Here is a 22,827-nt window from a genome sequence, read left to right on the forward strand (position 1 = left end):
TTTAGGTCCACCATGGCTCTTCAATTCCAACATGTAGACCCTGATTTCCACAAGATGGAGGAAAATGAGATCGAGGTGAGCCTTGAGGCTGAACAAGAGACCAATGTAGCAGCAGAAAATGGTAACTTTGAAGGTTCTCTAAATGGTCCAGACAAACTAAAGAACCAGGGAATCCCAGACCATAAGGATGATGTGATCCACTACATTGGTGATGACATCAAAGATGAGAGCCATGGGAGCCACCAAGAGTCTAGACACCCACAGTTGGAGAAGCAGGAGAACTTGGCTGCTGCCAGAGTTCCACAGTTACGGCGCACAAGGCCACGGATCCAGCTGGGTCTCACACCCAGGCAGCTGAGTGAACTGGAAGAAGTTTTTCAACAAACTAAGTACCCTGATGAGGCCACAAGGTATGTGGCTTGTTTCAGCAGCCAATCCCACCTCCCATCTTTCAGCTTCTCATTTGGAGGTGTGTTCTCCACACTGTGGCCCCTATCTGCTTTGAGCCCCAAGGCATGGAGTTCTTTACCTGTTCCATTGATGGGAAGGCATTTGTGATGTCAGAGTCAATATTTCCATGCAATATTGATATAGATTGATTCTAAAAACTGGTTGGTGCCTCTCAATTCCTTCATCCAGTTTTCCTAGTGTTTCTGTTTCTTTTCCTCTTCTTCTTCATGCTTCCTTCCCTCCTTTTGTAATGGGAATTGTACTCAAGACCTTGGGGTTTCTAGGCAATCCAACTACTACTATATTATATCCCCCATGTGTTAATTAATTAACACATTTATTTATTGTAGTAAAGTAGAGATAAATGAAAAGCCACTTTTATACTTTAGAGAGCACCATCTTTACATATTTTTGTGTTGGTATGTGACCCATCTCCAGAAGTCTCTTCATCTTGCCAAGTTGAAATCTGTATTCCTCTAACAGCTCCACTTTTCCATCTTATTTCCACAGGAGGGACCTTGCAAAGCGCTTGTTCCTGGGAGAATCCAGAGTGCGGGTCAGTAAATCTGAAAAGGCTTTGGGTAGGACACTCTGCTTCAGGCTGTGGTTGATTTTCTTGTAGCCATAATGAAAAGTGATCAAGGGTGGGAGGTGCCCTTGTCTGTTTTATAATGGCAATCAAGCATTGAGTCTTGCAGTTTTCCAGAGGTAAGAATGGAATGCATACCCAGCAGCTTATGGTCCTTTCCCATTACTGGAGGCAGCATGATCTCTTAATTGAAAAAAAAAAACTGAAAAGGCAGACTACTTATAATTAGTGTGTGGACATCAGATGTATAGACAACCATTGAATATTATAATGCCATGCATATAGGAAGATATAAATGTTTACTGGTATGTCTGCAGTGATTAATAGTGAAGTCCTGACACTCAGGTCATTTCAGGGCACTTACTTCTAGGATCATAGTAGGGCTCTAAATGACCTTGGGGACCTCTAATTGATGTAGCAAGCAGCAGGGATAAAAAGGGGTTCAGTTGCAACAAATATACATTTACTTAAAAGCATGAGTTAATTGAGACAAGGGAGAAATGCTTCCAAGAAACACACTTTTTCAATAACTCACCTGTGTTTAGTTTAGTGAAGAGTCATGTGGGAAGACACTTTAAAAGTCCACGTGGTTGGCCCTCCACCTTTGTAAGTTTGTGGAAAGGTGATATAGACAACAGCAAGGTCAAATTTACATGTTCTCCCATGTTTTGTTTAGGTTATCTAAAACATTGCCAAAATAGACTCATTAGTATTTGGAGAGGTCTAGGGTTGATAGCTTTGGAAATCTGTGCTAAAATTAAACACAAAAGAGTCGGACTGAATTAATTTCAGTTAATCTAATATGGAGGACGTGTTCAGGGGAAATTAGCAAAGTCAAAATGCAGGTTGGGGCTGAGGAGAGAGCTCAGTGGATAAAGTACTTCCCACATGAGTTGGATCCTCAGCACCCACATAAAAGCTTAGCAGGTATGTCAGCTCACATGCATCATGAGCTCAGGTTCAGGAGGCAGAGACTGTGGGTTCTGAGGATGATTGAGACTAGCTTAGTTGCTGAGCTTAGGTTCAGGGACAGACCCTGCCTCCATAAATCATGTGGGGAACAAGCTAGGAAGATGCTTGACTCTGATCTCAGTCCTCTGCAATCATGAGTGTGCATGTGCACATGGACACACATGCACATCACACGCCATCCACATAAAAAGTAAAGGTAGCCAAGCCACAGACAAGTAAGTCTTCTGTTGAATAACTTGAAAACAGAAAAGGTACCTTTTCCTTTAAAGGAGACTGTGTTGAAGATACAGGTTTTTTGAAAATTTGGAAAGGCTAGAGCTCACTTGAAGGTAGAGTTGTAGCGATCTTATTTTCAAATGAATTTCTTTCCTTCAGACAGTAAAGACTAATGTTTAGCTCATGAGATAAAAAGCTGAGGCCATGAGCCCAAAGAAACTGAATACTCCATGCCAAATCAGAAAGGACAAAGCACAGAGTGCTGTTAATGCTCACTTCAGCATGCATCAGGGCAGTCATGATGTAAGCATGCTGCCCTACCTGCAGTAGGTTGTGCAGAACAGAAGTCCCAAACAGCAGGCTCCTGAGTGCATGTGTCCTAATACCACGAGATATATGCTACAGTAGAACTAGGCTCAGGTGGGAGAAGTTGGAAGAATGAAGAGTGGTTTTCCCCAAGGTGGAGAGGAAGAGTGAGAGGAAAAGAAAAGCTGAAGGTGTGAGGGATTTTTCCCCTCTCGGAGCTGACAGGCCACTGCACTGCAGCTCTAGGTATAAATGCACTGCAGCTCTAGAGAGGCTGATGCACTGCAGCTCTAGGTATAAATGCACTGCAGCTCTAGAGAGGCTGATGCATGGCAGCTCTAGAGGCTGATGCACTGTAGCTCTAGAGGCTGTTGCACTGCCTCTCTAGAGATAAATGCACTGCAGCTCTAGCGAGGCTGAATCACTGCAGCTCTAGAGATTGATGCACTACAGATCTAGAGAGGCTGAATCACTGCAGCTCTAGAGAGGATGGTGCACTGCAGCTCTAGAGAGGATGATGCACTGGAGCTCTAGAGACTGATGCACTGCAGCTCTAGAGAGGCTGAAGCACTTCAGCTCTAGAAAGGCTGATGCACTGCAACTCTAGAGAGGTTGATGCACTGCAGCTCTAGAGGTGCTGATGCACCACAGCTCTTGAGACTGATGCACTGCAGCTGTAGAGAGAAGCTGGACACAGGACACAAGAGAAAACACCCATGTTCTCTTTGCACACTCTTCAGTGTGACTTTCCCAAGGCAGGGAGAGAAAGTACATGGAGTCACAAATGTACAGTTTGAGAACTTCCCAATACAATGGACCCTCAGTCACTAGGAGCCTGAGAGGATGGTGACATCTAACAGTTAACTGTGACTGTATTTCCATAGCTAGACAATGTATTGAGGAGGAGGCAGTTCTGTTAAATGTTCTCCACTCTGTGTCAGATCACTTTCCTGAGTTGAGGTTAAACCTTAAGGCTCTGCCTTCAGGATTTGGATGTCCTGGAAGAATATTAGGGCTCAGGATGCCCTTCATGTCAGGCAGGAAGTAGGGCATCAATATCATCATGCTGCAACTCTCATTGAGAACATTGCCTTTGTCCTGAGCCCAGAAAACCTAAGAGGGCAAGAAGTCCATAGTTGACAGCAGCTTCCCCCATCACCTGAACTCCATGGAAGCAGGAGTTGCTTATCAGCCAAGATACCTGAATGATTTGTCTAAATTGGTCTTGTTTCCCTAACCCTATAAGTGACAATAAAGGTAAAGGGGGAAACTTCACGTTAGGATGAGGTGTTTCATTTTGATTGGACGTGTTAACTAGGGCAGCCACAAGGGTATTTTGATTCCTGGACTTCAATACTCTGATACAGAACTTGGTAGTGAGCATCAGGGGAAGGAAGTTGCGAAATAAGGGAACAGACCTTGGTGGCTAGCTTTAGGAATGTAATCTAACAGTTTTTAGCAAGGCAGAGGGAATGGGGAGATGGATAATGCCTGCCAGAGCCATGTTTGCCATGCTCAAGCTGGCTAGAGTCCCTTCAACTTTCTCCTTCCTCTGAGCAACCAGCACCTGGCTCTGGGAATTATTCCTGTCTCCCAGCTGAGGGAACAGGCAGAAGTTTGGGGTTTCTCTGAGTTACTCGGTTAGGGCCAAAGGATTCTGGTTTCCAAGGAGAGGACACAGGTCTTAAGCCAAGGTGAGGTGCCTTGCATCAGAGGAAGCCATTGGTTATTACATGGGAACTGGTGATTACAGATGAGGCTTGGAAGCACCCAGATAGTCATAGCAGTAGTGGAGCCAGCTGCCACGAGGCACAGCCACAGCTGCTGCCTGGCATTGCCGATGAGCTTGCAGGAAATTGTGCACTGCCTAGGGGCAGCTCTAGCTGTGGTCTTAGATGACTTACTCCCCCTTTCATTTTCTTTTTTTTTAAGATTTATTTATTTATTATGTATACAGTGTTCTACCTGCGGGCCAGAAGAGGGTGCCAGATCTCATTATGGATGGTTGTGAGCCACCATGTGGTTGCTGGGAATTGAACTCAGGACCTCTGGAAGAACAGCCAGTGCTCCTAAACGCTGAGCCATCTCTCCAGCGCCCCCTTTCATTTTCAATCTGTTTCTTCAGCCAACAGAACTGACAGAAACACACAGGGAGACACAGTCATGCTGAGAGACACATAGAAAAGACAAGTGACAATTAGGGGTGGCTACCACACATTCATACACCTGCAGATCAACAATCCAGTGATATTGCACAGATCCCAGACACAGGATCTATGGTCGAGCCTGACCTCTCCTCTTGTGTCCTAACCAGATGGCACCCCTTACAGACCAAACTTACCTCCGGAGGTGTTCAGACCAGATGACTTCTGTTTTACCTTTTTTGTTTGTTTCTCTTTTGGGTGGTGACCAATACTGGGTGCCTCCAGAGTGCTCAGCAGCAATGGCTCAGAGATGATTTTCTTGGGATCCTGGACCGTCTCAGGCCAAGCACATCCCCTAAGAGTCCTCTCCAGCTGGTGCATTCTTCACTGTTCCTGGGGGTCCCAAAGACCTAAGTGTCTGAGTCCAATCTCTGGGATCTCAGAGGGACCTCCAAAATTTTACCCGTAGCCCACCAGAGATGGCCACTCAAACAATTTATAGCCAATTGAAAGTATTTATTCCAGCTGGCTAGGATCACATCCAAACTATTTGGGGACCTAGGTGTAGCTCCAATAGTACAGAGCATGGGGATTTTAAAGGCAGAAAATATTCTGGCATCACACTCGGCAGCTGCAGGGGGCTTTGCAGAGTAAGTGTTTTGAAACAAGCAGTTTTTTTTTTTTTTTTTTTTTTTTTGGTTTTTCGAGACAGGGTTTCTCTGTGTAGCTTTGCGCCTTTCCTGGGACTCACTTGGTAGTCCAGGCTGGCCTCGAACTCACAGAGATCCGCCTGGCTCTGCCTCCCGAGTGCTGGGATTAAAGGCGTGCGCCACCACCGCCCGGCACAAGCAGTTTTAATAGAAGACAAATTAAGTGGTTAGCTGGAGGGAGTGTTCTGCACAAGCAGGTAGTTTAACAGAAGCTAAGATTAGGTAGCTAGGACATCTTGTCCTCTGGTCCCCAGAATAATAGAGTTGGATAATTTTTCCTGGGTTTTCCAACAAGGAGATCACATTCCAGTTAAATCTGAAGTGGCCTCAGCAAGAATACAAAATGGAGGAACCTTTTTGTTGTCTTGCCCTGGCACAAAGTCTCTCACTTTCAGGTGCAAGACCCGCAAGGGTTAAAACCAGACAAAATTCCAGCACTGAGAAGGGGAAGTGGACACAAAGTTCCACCCCTAACCAAGAAGCTCCTTGCGGTTGATACCTGATTGTAAAGGGAACATGAGTTTTCTGCATGGAGTGTTACTGGGTATAGCAACCATACTCTGGGGCAGGTCCCATACCCAGGAATAATTCTGGTTGACGCCGTGTTTTCTGAAGAATTTCTCTTTTCTTTTTTTGTTTTTGTTTTGTCTTTTTTTCAGTTTCTTTTGATTTTTTTCTTTTGTCATTGTCTTATTTTTTGAGAGAGAGAAAATGAAGTTGGGTGGGTTAGGAGGTATAGAGAATGTGAGAAGTGTTCAGGAGAGGAAATGATCAAATATATTCTATATAATAATTTTAAAGAAAAAACCCATATGTATGAGATTGTTCTATTCGGTCTAAAGCCTCACTGGCATACAGAGGTTTTTTTTTTTTTTCCAGTTGTGATATTGACTGTTGAATATTCTAAAGGCATCTCTTTCTCCATGTTATTGCAGAGTTGGTTTAAGAGAAGAAGAGCCAAGTACAGGAAAACTCAGCAGTCTCAAATGCTCAAGTGTGAATCTGCTGACGGGCAGAACACCTTGCAGTAAAGCTTTTGGAGGAGTCCTGAAGCATCATCTTGTCCCAGCACTGGATGAAGACAGGATATTCTGGTGTCACTGACAAGCGCTCATAATGGCTGTGAAACCTTATCCCTTCAGCAACAAAGAGATGTGTATTCAATATGTTTCATGGTTTTTTTGGAGGGGGCAGTAAGTTGTGGGTGTCAATTATTGAGAAAATATCATGTTTGAAAGACAAAGAGAGGTGACAAACTCTGAGTCATCTTTATTGCTCCACAAATCACAAAGTTTCTAAGGAGCCACAGAGATCCTCACTCAGACATAGAGTCTTCTCTGTTGTCACATTGTGCTATCCTCACCTTAATTGTTGACCCTGTATACATGAGCAAATACATAAAAACAGGAACAGGGCAAATTACCAGTGAGAAGACTGTTCACAAAGACAGCTGAGTTCCACCAATACTTAGGAGTTCACTCTTATCTGCACCAAATATACAAAGAGGAGATTCTGAGCATTCATGGGAGGAGGAGTGTGAACAATCACCCAGGCTGCCCCCAGGTCTGTTCACTGTCCTTCCTTTCAATGGCTCAGTCATGGAACTAGGAGTCATTCTGCCTCAGGTCCTACTGTTTCAAAGAAAACACAAGAGCCCATCCCATGCTGACTCAAAGGAAGTTTCCTCTCTTCTCCCACCTCTATGCACAAGATGCATATTGACCCATTCCTCTCAGGTCAGACCAGAGAGGCAAAGGTTTCTCAGTAGATGCACCAGCCCAGGTTAGGGGGAGACATTGGATATAGGGTTGGGACATGCAGGGAACAATTGTCTGTGTTAGTCCAAGGGTAACTGGAGGAGAGACAGTGTGGGAAATGTATAGAGAGGCTTATGCCTGAGTTCCAGCAGGGAGGACACATCAAAGGGGCGTTAGTACAGCGGTGTAGGGACATTAGTATGGCAGTGTATGGCATGGGAAGTAGAGATAATGGTCCTGTAAGAATGTGGCCAGGACATGAGATGATTTTGATGCTGTGACTATTTGTGAGCTGTGACAGACTCTAAAAAAGAGGGGTCCAGCAGCATGTGTTGAAAGCCTCTTTGGAAACTGACCACAGGTAAGGGGGAATCTGGAATCTTGAATAGAGAAGATGGGTAAAGAGGGCTGTTTACTCAGTAGACACACATCTAGAATTCTGGTGTGTCAGAGGAGGGGCAGATAGAGTAAGTACAGCCTTGTATTTAGGGAAGTTTATGGATGGTAGAGGCATTGGGGAAAGATGAAAGACATGGATCCACACAGCAGGGTGTCTAGAAGCCAGATAACATGTGTACTGGCTGGTTTTGTGTGCCAACTTGACACAAGCTAGAGTCATCAGAGAGGAATGAGCCCCAGTTGAGATCCAACTGTAAGGCATTAGTGATCAGTGAGCAAATACTCAGCCCACAGTGGGTGGGACCATCCCTGAGATGGTGGTCCTTGCAGTGGTGGTGCAAGCCTTTAATCCCAGCACTTGGGAGGCAGAGCCAAGTGGATTGCTGTGAGTTCAAGGCCAGCCTGGTCTACAGAGCGAGATCCAGGACAGGCACCAAAACTACACAGAGAAACCCTGTCTTGAAAAACCAGAAAGAAAGAGAAAGAAAGAAAGAAAGAAAGAAAGAAAGAAAGAAAGAAAGAAAGAAAGAAAGAAAGAAAGAAAGAAAGAAAGAAAGAAAAAGGCTAAGCAAGCCAGTAATCAGCATCCATCCATGGCCTCTACATCAGCTCCTGTCTCCAGGATCCTGCCCTGTTTGAGTTCTTGTCGTAACTTCCTTCAGTGATGAACAGCAATGTTGAAGTGTAAGCCAAATACCATTTTGTCCCAATTTGCCTTTTGGTCGTGGTGTTTTGTCACAGCAACAGAAACCATGACTAAGACAACATCCTTCCACTCCAAGCTGGGCTGGGAGCACTGATACTGGAGTTATAAGCACCAGGGTGGATGCTGGATTTAGGGACATGTGCAAGACCTAGAAGGAAAGGGAACAGTAGACAGATGCCTTTGCAGGCAGAGGTGGGGTGTGTGAGGTGGAGACAGTGAGAAAGACTCCCTGGGGTCTACTACCACAGAATGCAGACAGGTTCTTAGTAGAGTCCTGAGAATTGGAAAGTGACTGGCCACACAAAGTGGGCCAAGTGGTTCAAGGCCCAAGAAATGCAGAGAAAGCTTCTTTCCATAGAGATCAATGAACAATGAGGAAGGGGCCCATTGATAAAAACAGGTTCTGGTATGGGACCAGAGTGAGCACCCATAGCTCCACATACCAGGAGAGGGGAAAGTATATGTAGTCAATATACAAATGGGAAGGTGACCTCATTGTGATCTGTGTTCCTTATCCAGAGAGTGCCATTCCCAGGACCCCACGACAAAACATGACACACATCTCTTGAGGCAAAGTCCAGAATAAGGGCATAGAGAGATGGCACAGCAATTATGGACCCAGTCATACTCTTTATGGTTCATTTCCCAGCACCTATGTTGGCTCATAACCTCCTGTAACTCGAGCTTCAGGGGATATGACACCCTCCTCTGGCCTATACAGGCACCTGTTTGCATACATGCACAGACTTGTGCTCATAATTAAAAATAAGATTTCAAAAAGAAAGTCCAGATTGAGAGTTCCAGACAACAGATCTTCAGCCATGAATCTTTGTGTCCCAGGATCCTTCTTGTTCCTGCCACCATCAGCATATGCCTAGTGCAAGGCGTTTTTGATGCATGTATCTGAATACGAACATAGCTGGTGAGGAAGTTCAGCAGGTGTTTCATTTCTGTTGCTGTGACAAAATACCCTGACAAAAAGTAACGTTGTGCCCGTGTCACAAGACCCCCAAGCAAGACCACCACGGAGCCAATATCCAATGCAAGCACACAGGGGTTTGTTAATAGCAAAACACACCCAGACTTGATCCATGTCCAACACTCAGCACAGTGGATGGAGGAAGACAGCCCCAAGCACTCACTTCAAGGGGTTTATATAGGAAAAGTTTATGTGCAGAGGGTTACATATCTCGGGATTGCATGAGGGGGCTCGGGGTGACGTTATTCTTTGAAGTTACTGGCTGACCTATAAGCGTGAGGTTACTAATGGCTAACAGGATGCAGGGTATCGACAGAAATGTAAGTTTTTTACTCCCTATAACCTGTTTTTGCTGAGCCCAGGATATATACATTCAAATTTATTGTTTTGTTCCTATTTTCCAATGAGTTTAATTTCTGGTCAGCTATAAAACTCTGGTCAGCAAATAACTTTAGAGGAGGTGGGGAGGGAGCATCTCTTAAGAGGGGTACTGATTTTTTCCCTTTCAGTAATTCATGGGAGAAAAGAGTTATTTCAGCTCACAATTCCAGGTTATAGACCATTATAGTAAGGAACTTAAAATAGCTGGACACTTTATTTTCACAGTCAGGAGTAGAGAAAAGTGAATGCATTCCTGCTTACTTGCTTGTTTTTGCTCATGGAAATGTATTCATTTGTATGCAGTTCAAGATCCCCTGGCTAGGGAATGATGCCCCAAAAGTGGACTAGATCTTCCTATAACAACTTACTTGAGACAATCTCCCACAGGTCAACCAACATAGATAATTTATCATTGAGACTCTCTTCTCAAGTGATTGTAAGTCGTGTCAAGTTGACAATTAAAGCAAAACATCACAGAAGGTAAAGTGCTTGTCACCAAGACAGCTGACCTGAAGTTCATCCTCAGGATTTACATGGTGAAAGGAGAGAATCAGACCCTGCAAGTTGTCCTCTTATCTCCACACTGGGAAGGGTCACCCCAATAAATGAATAGTAATAATAATAATAATAATAATAATAATAATAATAGTAATGACTAATAGTGCCTCTACATACAATAATTCATATGCTGCACGGTAGAGATTGCTTAGCTTGCACTAGGTCCTTATTTAATGTCTAGTCCCATGGAGAAAGTTTAAATATTGTCATTGGACAAGCACAGGTTTCAGACTTTAAAGAAGGTATCAACTAAGAGTATCTATTTTCCTGATTCCCAGGGGAAAGCATCTGCCTCCCTTCCCCAGCTTTGTCAAGGCCCACACAGCAGCCAAGCACTAGGAGGCCTGGATTAGAGAGATCTGATTTCCAGCAAGTTCTGTTCCTTCCAGTTTGATCTTTGCTAACTCACAGCAGCTTCAGGTAGTGCCTCATTATCCTCCTGTACATGCTGGGCCTCATGGCTGTGACTCTCATAGATCTGCTGAGATGAAAACTTTCCTCTCTTCACCCAGGTGTGATCTCAAAACCCTGGCCATTGAACACCACTAACACAGGGATCCAAGACAGGAGGTCTTACAGTGACACTGTGGCTTCAGGGCACTGCTGGCCTGAACCTTCTTTCTGGCCCATGCTGATGGCCCATTGTTGTGTAACAGTTTCCTCTGAGATGGAAACATTGCACCATGCAGGCTTGGGACCTCCTTAACCAGAGAGATAACTCCAAATAATTCTAAGAACTCCCTGATACTGACCAGGTTCACTAGGCCTCTTCCTGCCAGAGTCAACAGTGAAAGCTGAGAGTCCCTGTCAGAGGAAGAAAAGCTGAGCTGCTAAGAAGACTCTTAGAGGTCAAAAGAAGCAGACAAGACTGAGACAAGACCAGCTGCCTAGAAGAAGCAAGCCCAGCTAAGCAGCCTAGAAGAGGTTTAAATCAGCTGAGGCACCTGGAAAGGACACGTTCCAACCTGTTGAGCTGCCTGCAGGCTGTGCAGTGTACTCAAGATTCCCAGGTTTTCTGAGCTGTCACCCATGCTGGGGTCGGCTTTGGTGATGCACCTGTCTGAGTCATTTCTGTTCCTGTAAACCCCCACCTATATCCTCTAAGTAACCCCAGTAAAACCCATTCATTCACCAAGTTGGACTTTGGTGGTATCTGCACTTTGGTCTATCATGGGCTCCCTATCTGGGGTGAGTAGATGAGTGTGTTTCGTCTCCTCAGGAAAAATCTTGTCACACAACACGTGCACATAGCCTGAGGGCACCTCCAAAAAACCATCTCATAAGGTAACTAACTGGCTGGTGAAGTCAGGGCTGCCCAGAGCAACAATCAGTGTTTCATGGCAGCGATGTCTCCTGTGATTAAATAATTGTTTGTCTAATTCCGCACTCCCTCCTGTATCCCATTCTCAAATCTTCTTCAGTTAAAATCCGACCAGAAGTTTCAATGATGTGGGACGCTTCTGTATCACCCAGTACCCTCTCTGCAGGCATGCATCCTGCTTCCCTTCTGGCTGCTGATTTCACAGAGATGGCTGTGGGGTGTATGTCACCTCCACCCTGGTCATTTCTTCCCAATATGATGGCAATGCATTTGTTCTTTCCTCTTTTGATTTTATTGAGCAGCTTTCTTTGGCTTTAACATTGACAGGCGACACTTTTTGTGCCTACAACTGCAGAGTGATTGAAAAAAATTCTAGAGAACAGGAAAAATGCATTTTTCCATTCCTGGAATTTTGGAGTATGGGAAGGAACAAGGCATTGCAAGGATATGCTAGATAGTAAGGTAAATTTTAGCTACAAATAAGAAATTTTTTTAAACTTTACGTTCACATTTATTTTATTTTTATGTGTATGAACATTTTGCCTGCATGCATGTGTGTATACCATGTGTGTGCCTGATACCTATGGAAGTCAGAAGGGGGTGGTGTATCCCACTGGAAGTGGGGTTACAGATTCATATGAGCCACCATGTGAATGATGAACCCAGCTCTTCTTGAACAGCCAGTTCTCTTTACCCTGAGCCATCTCTCCACCCCCTCACATAATTCTTTTTAGCATAAATATGTCTCTAATAATGTATGGAGAATACACATCAAAGAATAAGCTTTGTCTGTAGTGGCACATTCCTGTGGTACCAGCGTTTGGGATCCTGAGGAAGATAGTCTAGAGTACCCGGTCAGCCTGTGCTATATATTGAGGCTCAGTTTTAACACCATACATTAAGTGTTTACCTCTATTTTAAATATACCTTAATGGTTCTGTAGTGGAACTACAATTGTAAATTTGATGTGCCATTGTTTGATTTACAACGAGCTTGAACAATTGTACCTTTTGGAATTAGTCCATAGATATATATCTACCTGTGATTCAAGAAGGTTCCAGAAGAAAAATACATATGGAGCACTTCCTCTACATATGTGCACGCACCCAGGTAGCACCTCAAACACAGTTACAAACACTTGTATTGTTACACAGCTTTTTCTGACCTATGTCCTTTTCCCATTCAGGTGTATCAGGTGCTGTGCTGAGGATGATGTGATCTATTCTTGAGCAGGGACTTCAGGAGATGCACGAGTAATGAACGGAACTGGGATAAAGGTTTTCCACAGCTTTATTACACACATACCTAGCTAGAGTCTGACCCCAAGATACAAGCCCTGGGAAAAATCTGCTGGATCTGCATGGTTTTGTTTACATAAGTTCTTCTGCTTTGACAATTGCACATGGCAAGTTCAGGAGTGAACAGAAAAGTTACTTTCTCAGACTGGACAGAGCTTCCTTTTTTCCACCTCAAGAAAGACTCTTGTATTGGGCTTAGCAGCCTTGGAAAGAGGCCTTGCTCTTAGGCACAGAAACCAGAACATTCCACAGCATCAAACTGAAGTCATAGGAAAAGTTTCTTCTTGAGTAGCTAGAGGTTGCATATGAAATCCTCCTGAGGATTATCCATCCAAGTTTAGAGAAGGTTAAAGAGGGTGTGGAGTGATGTCTGGGGCACAGAGTCACACAGAACGGACCCTTCAGAACCATTAGCCTCTATCACTTTTCTGAAAGAACACCTCAGTAGCCCCCTCAGACAGAGAAACACAACAATGCTTTGGACTTGGAAATCTAGAAGCCTGTGTGAATTAGTTGCCTGCACAGCAACTTGATCCTGCACCCAATTGCCCAAATGCTAGCGTGGTATTTTGGTTTGTTCTGTGTATTGGACGTTGTAAGTCCCTTCCTGTCCACTACATTGATATTTAGGAAACGGACTTCAAGAGTATAAATGGGCTCTGAAGCACCAGGCAGCTTTAAAAAGGGTCCGGACTGTGTGATTTAAAGATTAATTTCCCTCTTGAATGCTTTTCACTCCCTACCATCTTAAAAGCATTTACAATGTAAGTTGGGCCTAGCTCTGTCTATCTCACTAACATCTCTTGACTGACTTTATCCTCTATGTTCACATGATAAAAGTCCATATGTGTGATGCTGTGATGAAATGAGGTTTGTGCAAGTGGCAGAAGTAATAATGTCCAATATTAGAGCAGGTGGTTCTGGGTCAGGAAGCAGTCATTAGTGTTCCTACCTCTCATACCTACTCTGAGAAGAGCAGAGTAATAAAGTTTTCTGGAAGTTCAAAATCACACCCTAGAACACACGCCCAATTCAGCCCCAGTTGCCAGCCAGCAGGCAGGGCTCCTGTGGGAAGGCTCCCCATTCATTAAGACCCCTCAGCCGCAGACCCTGCGATCCACACACCCTGACACCATTTCCATCTGCCCAAGACCCCAGCCACTTCCTGAGGCTTGGAAACCAACCCTTAGCTCTCTTATTACCAACAGAGAGAGAGAGAGAGAGAGAGAGAGAGAGAGAGAGAGAGAGAGCTCTCATTGGACAAAGGCTGTCATTGCACCAAGAGTAACCTCAGCAGATAGGGAATCTGCCAGCCCTCATTAGACCAAGAGTGGCTTTCTCAGAAGTAGAATCTCCCACCTCTCATTGGACCAAGAGAGGCTTCCTGAAACACAGAATCAGTCACTTCTGACTGGATCAAGAGTCCTGAGAATACCAAGAATGCATCTGGGACTCACAGAATCAACTAGCTTGGGTTGACCCAAGAGCAGCTCCCTGAAACACAGAATCTGCCTGCTCCAATTAGACCAAGAGCTAAGATTAGGCCCTGAAGGGCCCCCTGAGAAACAGACACAACAGGCACAGAGTGGACCAAAGCAACTCACTCAGACACAGGCACCTCATATACCCATTAGAGGAAGAGATGGGCAGATGTCAAGGCTGAAGTACATACAACAACATAAAGAGCAATAGAGCATCACCAGAAACTAGGCCTCCTCCAGCAGCAAGACCTGAACGTCACAAGACAGAAGAAGCAGAAGAAAGTGACCTTAAGAATAGCATCATGAAGACGCTAGAGGCCTTTCAAGAAAACATGAAAAATGAGATTGATGAAAAGATAAACAAAAAAGTGGAAGAAATCAATAAAGAAATTGAGAAAAAGACAAACAAAAAATTGGAAGAAATAGAGGAAAAGACAAATAAAAAAATTGGAAGAAAGCAATAAATCCCTTAAAGAAAACAATGAAAAAGCAATTAAACAGGTAAGGGAAACAGTTCAAGACCTGGAAAGGGAAATAGAAACAAAGATGAAGACACAAACAGAGGGAATGCTGGAAATAGAAAATCCAAGTAAATGAACAGGAAACACAGATGCAAGCATAACCAACAGAATACAAGAGATGGAAGAGAGGATCTCTGGTGTAGAGGATACAATAGAGGAAATGGATTCGTCAGTCAAAGAAAGTACCAAAGCCAAAAAAGTCATAACACAAAACGTCCAAGAACTCTGGGACACCATGAAAAGACCAAAATTAAGAATAATAGGGATAGAGGAAGGAGAAGAATACCAACTCAAAGGCACAGAAAATATATTCAACAAGATCATAGAAGAAAACTTTGCCAATTTAAACAAGGAAATGCCTATGAAGATACAAGAAGCTTATGGAACACCAAATAGACTAGACTCCTCAAAAAAGTCCCCTCACCACATAATAATTAAACCACTAAACATACAGAATAAAGAATATTAAGAGCAGCAAAGGAAAAGGCCAAGTGACTTATAAAGGCAGACCCATCAGAATAACACCCGACTTATCAATTGGGACTTTGAGAGCCAGAAGGTCCTGGAAAGATGTAATGCAGACACTAAGAGACCATGGATGTCAGCCTAGACTAATATACCCAGAAAAACTTTCAATCACCATAGACAGAGTGAACAAGACATTCCAAGACAAAACCAGATTTAAAAAATACCTATCCAAAATCCCAGCCCTACAGAAAGCGCTAGAAGCAAAATTCCAACCTAAGGGAGTCAAATATACCCACAAAAACACAGGCAATAGATAACCCCACAGCAGTAAATCCCAAAGAAGAGACGTACACACACACACTTCCACCAAAAGATAACAGGAATTAACAATCACTGATCTTTAATACCCATTAATATCACTGGACTTAATTCACCTATAAAAAGACACAGGCTAACAGAATGAATATGTAGTCAGTACCCATCCTTCTGCTGCATATAAGAAACACACTTCAACTTCAAAGACAGACACTATCTCAAAGTAAAAGGCTGGGAAAAGACTTTCCAATCAAATGGCCTTAAGAAGCAAGCTGGTATCGCTATCCTAATATCTAACAAAATAGACTTCAAGCTAAAGTCATTCAAACAGATCGAGAAGGACATTACATACTCATGACAGGAAAGATCCACCAAGATGAAGTTTCAATTCTGAAAAGTTATGCCCCAAATACAAAGGCACACACATATATAAAAGAAACATTACTAAAGCTTAAATCACACATCAAACCTCACACATTAATAATGGGAGACTTCAACACCTGACTCTCACCACTGGACAGATATGTCAGAGCGAAGCTTAACAGAGAAGTAAGGGATCTAACAGATGTTATGACTCAAATGGACTTAATATATATCTACAGAACATTCCACCCTAACAAAAAAAAATATACCCTTTTCTCAACACCCCATGGAACCTTCTCTAAAATCGACCACATACTCGGCCACAAAGCAAATCTCAACAGATACACAAAAAATTGAAATAACCTCCTGTATTCTATCAGACCACCATGCCTTAAAGTTAGATTTCAACAATAACAAAAATTACAGAAAACCTACAATCTCATGGAAACTGAATAATGCTCAACTAAATCACCAATATGTCAAGGAAGAAATAAAAAAAAGAAATTAATGACTTCCTAGAGTCTAATGAAAATGAATGTACTACATACCCAAACTTATGGAACACTATGAAAGCAGTGTTAAAAGGAAAATTCATACCACTAAATGTCCACATAAAGAAACTGGAGAAATCTCACAGTAGTGATTTAACAGCACACCTAAAATCTCTAGAATAAAAGGAAGCAAAGTCACCCAGGAGGAAAAGGTGCCAGGAAATAATCAAATTGAGAGCTGAAATCAATAAAATAGAAACAAAGAAAACAGACAAAGAATCAATGAAACAAAGAGTTGGTTCTTGGAGAAAATCAACAATATTGACAAGCCCTTATCTAGACTAACCAAAAGGAACAGAGAGACTATCTAAATTAATAAAATCAGAAACAAAAAGGGAGATATAACAACAGACAATTAGGAAATTCAGAGAATCATCTGGTCATACTTCAAACACCTGTACTCCACAAAATTGGAAAATCTAAAATAAATGGACAATTTTCTGGATAGGTACCCCATACCAAAGCTAAATCAAGATCAGATAAACTATTTAAATAGACCAACAACCCCTAAGGAAATAGAAACAGTCATTGAAAGACTCCCAACCAAAAAATGCCTAGGACCAGATGCTTTCAATGCAGAATTCTATCAGATTTTCAAAGAAGAGTTAATACCAATACTCTTCAAAATCCACACAATAGAAACTGAAGGAATGTTACCAAACTCCTTTTATGAGGCTACAGTTACTCTGATTCCCAAGCCACTCAAACATTCAACAAACAAAGAGAATTACAAACCAATCTCCCTCATGAATATTGATGCAAAAATACTCAATAAAATATTGGCAAACAGACTCCAAGAACACATCAAAAAAGTATCCACCATGATCAAGTAGGCTTCATCCAAGAGATGCAAGTATGGTTCAACATGCAAAGGTTCAACATACAAATGTAATACACCATATAAACAAACTGAAAGAAAAAACCGGCTGGAGAGACGGCTCAGCGGTTAAGAGCACTGGCTGCTCTTCCAGAGGTCCTGAGTTCAATTCCCAGCAACCACATGGTGGCTCACAACCATCTGTAATGAGAGCTGGTGCCTTCTTCTGGCCTGCAGACATACATGCAGGCAGAACACTGTGTACATAATAAAAAATCTTTAAAAAAAAGAAAGAAAAAACCATATGATCATTTCATTAGGTGCTGAAAAGGCCTTTGACAAAATCCAACACCCCTTCATGACAAAGGTCTTGGAGAGACCTTTATATAAGGAACACACCTAAACATAATAAAGGCAATTTACAGCAAACCAACAGCCAACGTCAAAGTAAATGGAGAGAAACTCAAAGCAATTCCACTAAAATCAGGAACAAGACAAGGCTGTCCACTCTCCCCATATTTATTAAATATAGTACTTGAAGTTCTAGCTAGAGCAATAAGACAACAAAAGAAGATCAAGGGGATACAAATTGAAAGGAAGAAGTCAAAATTTTACTGTTTGCAGACGATATGATAGCATATATAAGTGACGCCAAAAATTCTACCAGGGAACTCCTACAGCTGATAAACACTTTCAGTAATGTGGCCGATACAAGATTAACTCAAATCAGTGGCCCTCTAATATACAAATGATAAATGGGCAGAGAAAGAAATCAGAGAAACATCACCCTTTACAATAGCCACAAATAATATAAAATAACTTGGGGTGACCCTAACTAAGGATGTGAAGGACCTCTATGACAAGAACTGTAAGTCTCTGAAGAAAGAAATTTAAGATATCAGAAAATGGAAAGATCTCCCATGCTCATGGATAGGTAGGATTAACATAGTAAAAATGGCAATCTTACCAAAAGCAATCTACAGATTCAATGCAATCCCCATCAAAATACAAAAACAATTCTTCACAGAACTGGAAAACATCAATATTCAACTTCATTTGGAAAAACAGAAAACCCAGGATAGCTAAAAGAATCCTGTACAACAAAGCCACTTCTGGAGGCATCACGATCCCTGACATCAAGCTCTACTATAGAGCTATAGTAATAAAAACAGTTTGGTACTGGCATAAAAACCGACATGTGGACCAATGGAATCGAACTGAAGACCCTGACATTAATCTGCACACCTATAAACATGAGATTTTTGACAAAGAAGCCAGAACTGTACAGTAGAAAAAAGAAAGCATCTTCAACAAATGGTGCTGGCATAACTGGACGTCAACATGTAGAAGATTGCAAATAGATTCATAAATGTCGCCATGCACAGAACTCAAGTCCAAGTGGATCACAGACCTCAATATAAATCAGTTACACTGAACCTTATAGAAGAGAAAGTAAGAAATAGTCTTGAACATATTGGCACAGCAGACCACTTCCTAAATATAACACCAGTAGCACAGACACTGAGAACAACAATTAATAAATGGGACCTCCTGAAACTGAGAAGATTCTGTAAGGCAAAGCACACAGTAAATAAGACAAAACTATAGTCTACAGGATGGGAAAAGATTTTCACTAACACCACATCTGACAGAATGCTGATCTTCAAAATATATAAAGAACTCAAAAAGTTACACAGCAAAATACCCAACAGTCCAATTAAAAAATGGGCTATAGTGCTAAACAGATAATTCTCAACAGAAGAATCTCAAATGAATGAAGGACATTTAAGGAATTGCTCAGCATCCTTAATCATCAGGGAAAGGTAAATCAAAATGACTCTGAAATACCACCTTACACCTGTCAGAATGGCTAAGACCAAAAACACTGATGACAGCTTATGATGGAGAGGATGTGGAGCAAGGGGAACACTCCTACACTGTTGGTGGGAGTGCAAACTGGTACAGCCACTTTGGAAATCAGTATGGCAGTTTTCTCCTAAAACTGGGAATCAATCTACCCAGCTATACCACTCTTGGGCATTTACCCAAGGACTACTCAATCATACCACAAGGACACATGCTCAACTATGTTCATATTAGCATTATTCATAATAGCCAGAACCTGGATACCACCTAGATGCCCTTCAACTGAAGAATGGATTAAGAAAATGTGGTACATATATACAATGGAGTACTATTCAGCAGAGAAAAACAATGACATCATGAAATTTACAGGCAAATGGAGGAAACTAGAAAATATCATCCCAAGTAAGGTAACTCAGACTCAGAAGGACAAACATGGTATGTACCCACTCATAAGTGAATATTAGATAAAAAGCAAAGGATAATCAGGGAACAACCCAAAAATCCAGGGACGCTAACTAACAAGGAAGACCCAAAGAGGGATGCATGGATTGCCCTGGGAAGGGGAAATAGATGAGATCTCCATGAGTAAATTGGGGATGATGGGTGTGCAATAGAGGGTAGGGAATAAGGCATGAGAACATAAAGGAATGGGATGATTGAGCTGGAACAGGGATGGAGGGGGAAAGCAATGAGATGCCATGACATAGGGAACTATCATGAGGATAGAAAGAAACCTGGTACTAGGGAAGTTGCCATGAATCCCCAAGGAAAACCCCAGCTTGGACTACTAGAAATGTTGGAGAGGGTACCCACACTGAACTGCCTTACCCCAGTGTTCAGACCAGTGAATACCATAACTGTCATCACAGAGCTTTTCTTCAATGACTGATGAAAGCAGGTGCAGAGATCCACAGACAAACACCAGGCAGAGCTCCAGGAGTCCAGTCAAAGAGAGAGAGGAGGGATTCTGTGAGCAAGTGCATCTGGATCATGATGGGAAACATGCAGAGATGACCAAACCAAACTAGTGGGAACTCATGAAAGTTGGATCAATGGCTGTGGAGCCTGCATGGGACTGGACTAGGCCCTCTGCATGGCAAGACAGTTGTGTAACTTGATCTGCTTGGCGGGCCTTGGCAGTAGGATCAGAATCCTCTCTGGTGCATGAGCAGGCTTTTTGGAGCCCACTACCTATTATGGGACACCTTGCACAGCCTTGAGGCAGGAGGAAGGGCTGGGACTTGCTTCTACTCACATGGCTTGTATTCACAGCAATGAAACCCTAACTAAAACTCTACAGTTGGTAAAGGCAGCCTGGGATTAGGTATCTAGTTTCCTAGCTTCAAAGTTGGCTCAGTCATTGAATATTGGTGTTAGTGGGCATGGTTCTATTTCAGACTTCTAAGGTAAATGTAAGCTGGATATCTAATTAAACTGGGAATGATAGTATTCACCATGAGATATTGTTCTGAGAATGATGGTCACAGAGGTCTGAGCATGATGACTGACTAGACTGAGCCACTTGGACCCATGTAATTGCAGGGATTTTAGCAAGGAAAGTATAACCAATAACACACATGTTTCCTTTTCTTCTTGTTTCCTTTAATTCAACAAACAATGGGATTTTGAGTTTTAAAGAATAATTAAAATACTTTTAACAATTAAAAAACATCATATCCTAACTCAAACTGGAAACCACCTCTCAAGGCAGCACACAACTCAAATAGGAAATTCAAACTCTCACATTTATGTATATGAGTCCACGAAATGTGGTCTTGGAAAAATAACTTCAATGAAATATCTAGAAGTAGAGGTTTCAGGTGCTACCAGCTCTTGGGGCAATCTGGCCCTTCAGGGGCCCTTGTTGGAGGGATCAAGTAACCAGCTGATCCTCTCCTGTCTGAGGAAGATCCTCCACACCACTTCCCTCTGGCCAACTCCAAGACCCACACTCCTTGTTTGCTTGGTTTCTTCACCCTAAGGTAACCTCAGAACATCTCCTGCAGCAGCTGTCCCCAATGTGGTCACTGAAGAACGGGGAACCTTAAACTGCCACCTGCTTCCCGTTGAGTGCGTCTTTAAGGCCCATGCACCCTACTGCACCTATGCAGAAGTTCCACGAGGGGTCCCTTGAAGGGCCAAAGCCTGGAGAAATTCTGCAGGGAGGTCTGGGCCAGACAGCTGACTGCATGGGAACCTCAGAAGCAGGCCTAGGAGACCAAGCCAGCAGCATTTGTCTCCCTCTGGAGGACGAGATGGGGTACAACAAGGCCGAATGGGCCAAATCAAAAAAAGAACTGCTTGCAGCACACACACAGCAAGCCTTAGGAGGTTCCCTGTTGTAGTTATAGCTCTTCCTCCCCAGTCATAGGGCACATTACCTGAGCCACACTGCAAACAGTGACCTCCTCAGGCTCAGAGTCCACCATCAGAGAACAGGTGCCTCTATCCATTACTCCTTCCCCAGCCCCCATTGAAGCCGGCCAGGGTGAGAGTGTACTCACAGACCAGTGGACTAAATGGAGATGTTCTACCAAGGCTGGGGTGTGTCCTGAGTGTCCAGTGCCTTTTCCCACTTCTTGTGACTCTGGTCCTATTGGTGGGAAGCCTGAGCAGGAAGAGAAGCTGCTAGTGTTGCTGAACTTGGAAGCCTAGCTTTCCTGTCCTCCTGCTGCCTTTCTGGGGTGGGGGGGGCAATGGGAGGATGTGGCCCCATCCTTTCCATCTGCCTAGCTTTCCTGTCCTCCTGCTGCCTTTCTGGGGTGGGGGGTGCCAATGGGAGGATGTGGCCCCATCCTTTCCATCTGCCTAGCTTTCCTGTCCTCCTGCTGCCTTTCTGGGGTGGGGGGTGCCAATGGGAGGATGTGGCCCCATCCTTTCCATCTGTACGTCTTCTCTCAGTGTCCTTTAACATCTCCTGCGGGGAGAAGAAAAAGAGCACTGAGGGCCAGGAATAAGGTGGAAAGGGTCTTAAGTGTTCACGTCCTTTCTCATCTTGCTTTTAGAAGAGGTTCCCCCAAGTTCCAGGGCTTCAGACAGAAATAGAAGACAAGACACAGGGCTTGAGATAGCTGAGCCAGAACTGCAGCAAATATGCTGTGGCTACCCCGACATCATAGGTGGGACAGGAGCTTTGTGCACTAGTGCTGTACCCCAGTAACGAACCTCTATTTTAAAACAAGAAACAGCCTGGAGATGATAGCGGGGACTGGGATACTGATTTACAGTTCCTAGCTCCTACAGTTAGGGGTCATGGTCATCAGCTAAGCTTCCTTTTGCCTTGTGTGAGTCACGTGGCATTGGGCTTTTGGGGCAGCAGATCATGCTGCCTGAGTCACCTGGATTGCCAGTGCCTCTGCCCCTTGCTGTGACTTTTGCAGTTCTTGAGGTGGCCTGGGATAGATTTTAGGGAATCTTGTTCTCTTTTCCTCCTGTATCCTATTGTTCCCAAAGTTTCCTTGTCCTCTGTCTGTCCCTGCTTCTTTGCTGTTGAGAAATAGAAATAAATCTGATCTTGTAAATCTGGGTTGAAGCTTCAGGTCAAGAAGAGGGCCAGCAACAAACTCCTTCCAGGAAAGTGTCCATCATGGAGATTGGGGAAGTGTGGAAGAAAGGATACACAGAAAATCCTGGGAGGCCTTTGCTGAAGAGGCAACTCC

The 22,827-nt window shown here is 43.3% G+C and overlaps 1 protein-coding gene across 1 annotated transcript; it reads left to right on the forward strand.

Moving 5' to 3' along the window:
• The first annotated feature begins 9 nt into the window (after window positions 1-9).
• Window positions 10-21,302, forward strand: LOC131900178 (rhox homeobox family member 1-like). Its single transcript, XM_059251540.1, has 3 exons — window positions 10-410; window positions 961-1,031; window positions 21,151-21,302. Exons 1-3 carry the CDS (start codon window positions 13-15, stop codon window positions 21,300-21,302), a joined length of 621 nt encoding a protein of 206 aa, XP_059107523.1. The 5' UTR covers window positions 10-12.
• Window positions 21,303-22,827: the final 1,525 nt, after the last annotated feature.

Source organism: Peromyscus eremicus, chromosome X (assembly GCF_949786415.1).
Source record: "Peromyscus eremicus chromosome X, PerEre_H2_v1, whole genome shotgun sequence".
In the NCBI taxonomy this organism is placed as follows: Eukaryota; Metazoa; Chordata; class Mammalia; order Rodentia; family Cricetidae; genus Peromyscus; species Peromyscus eremicus.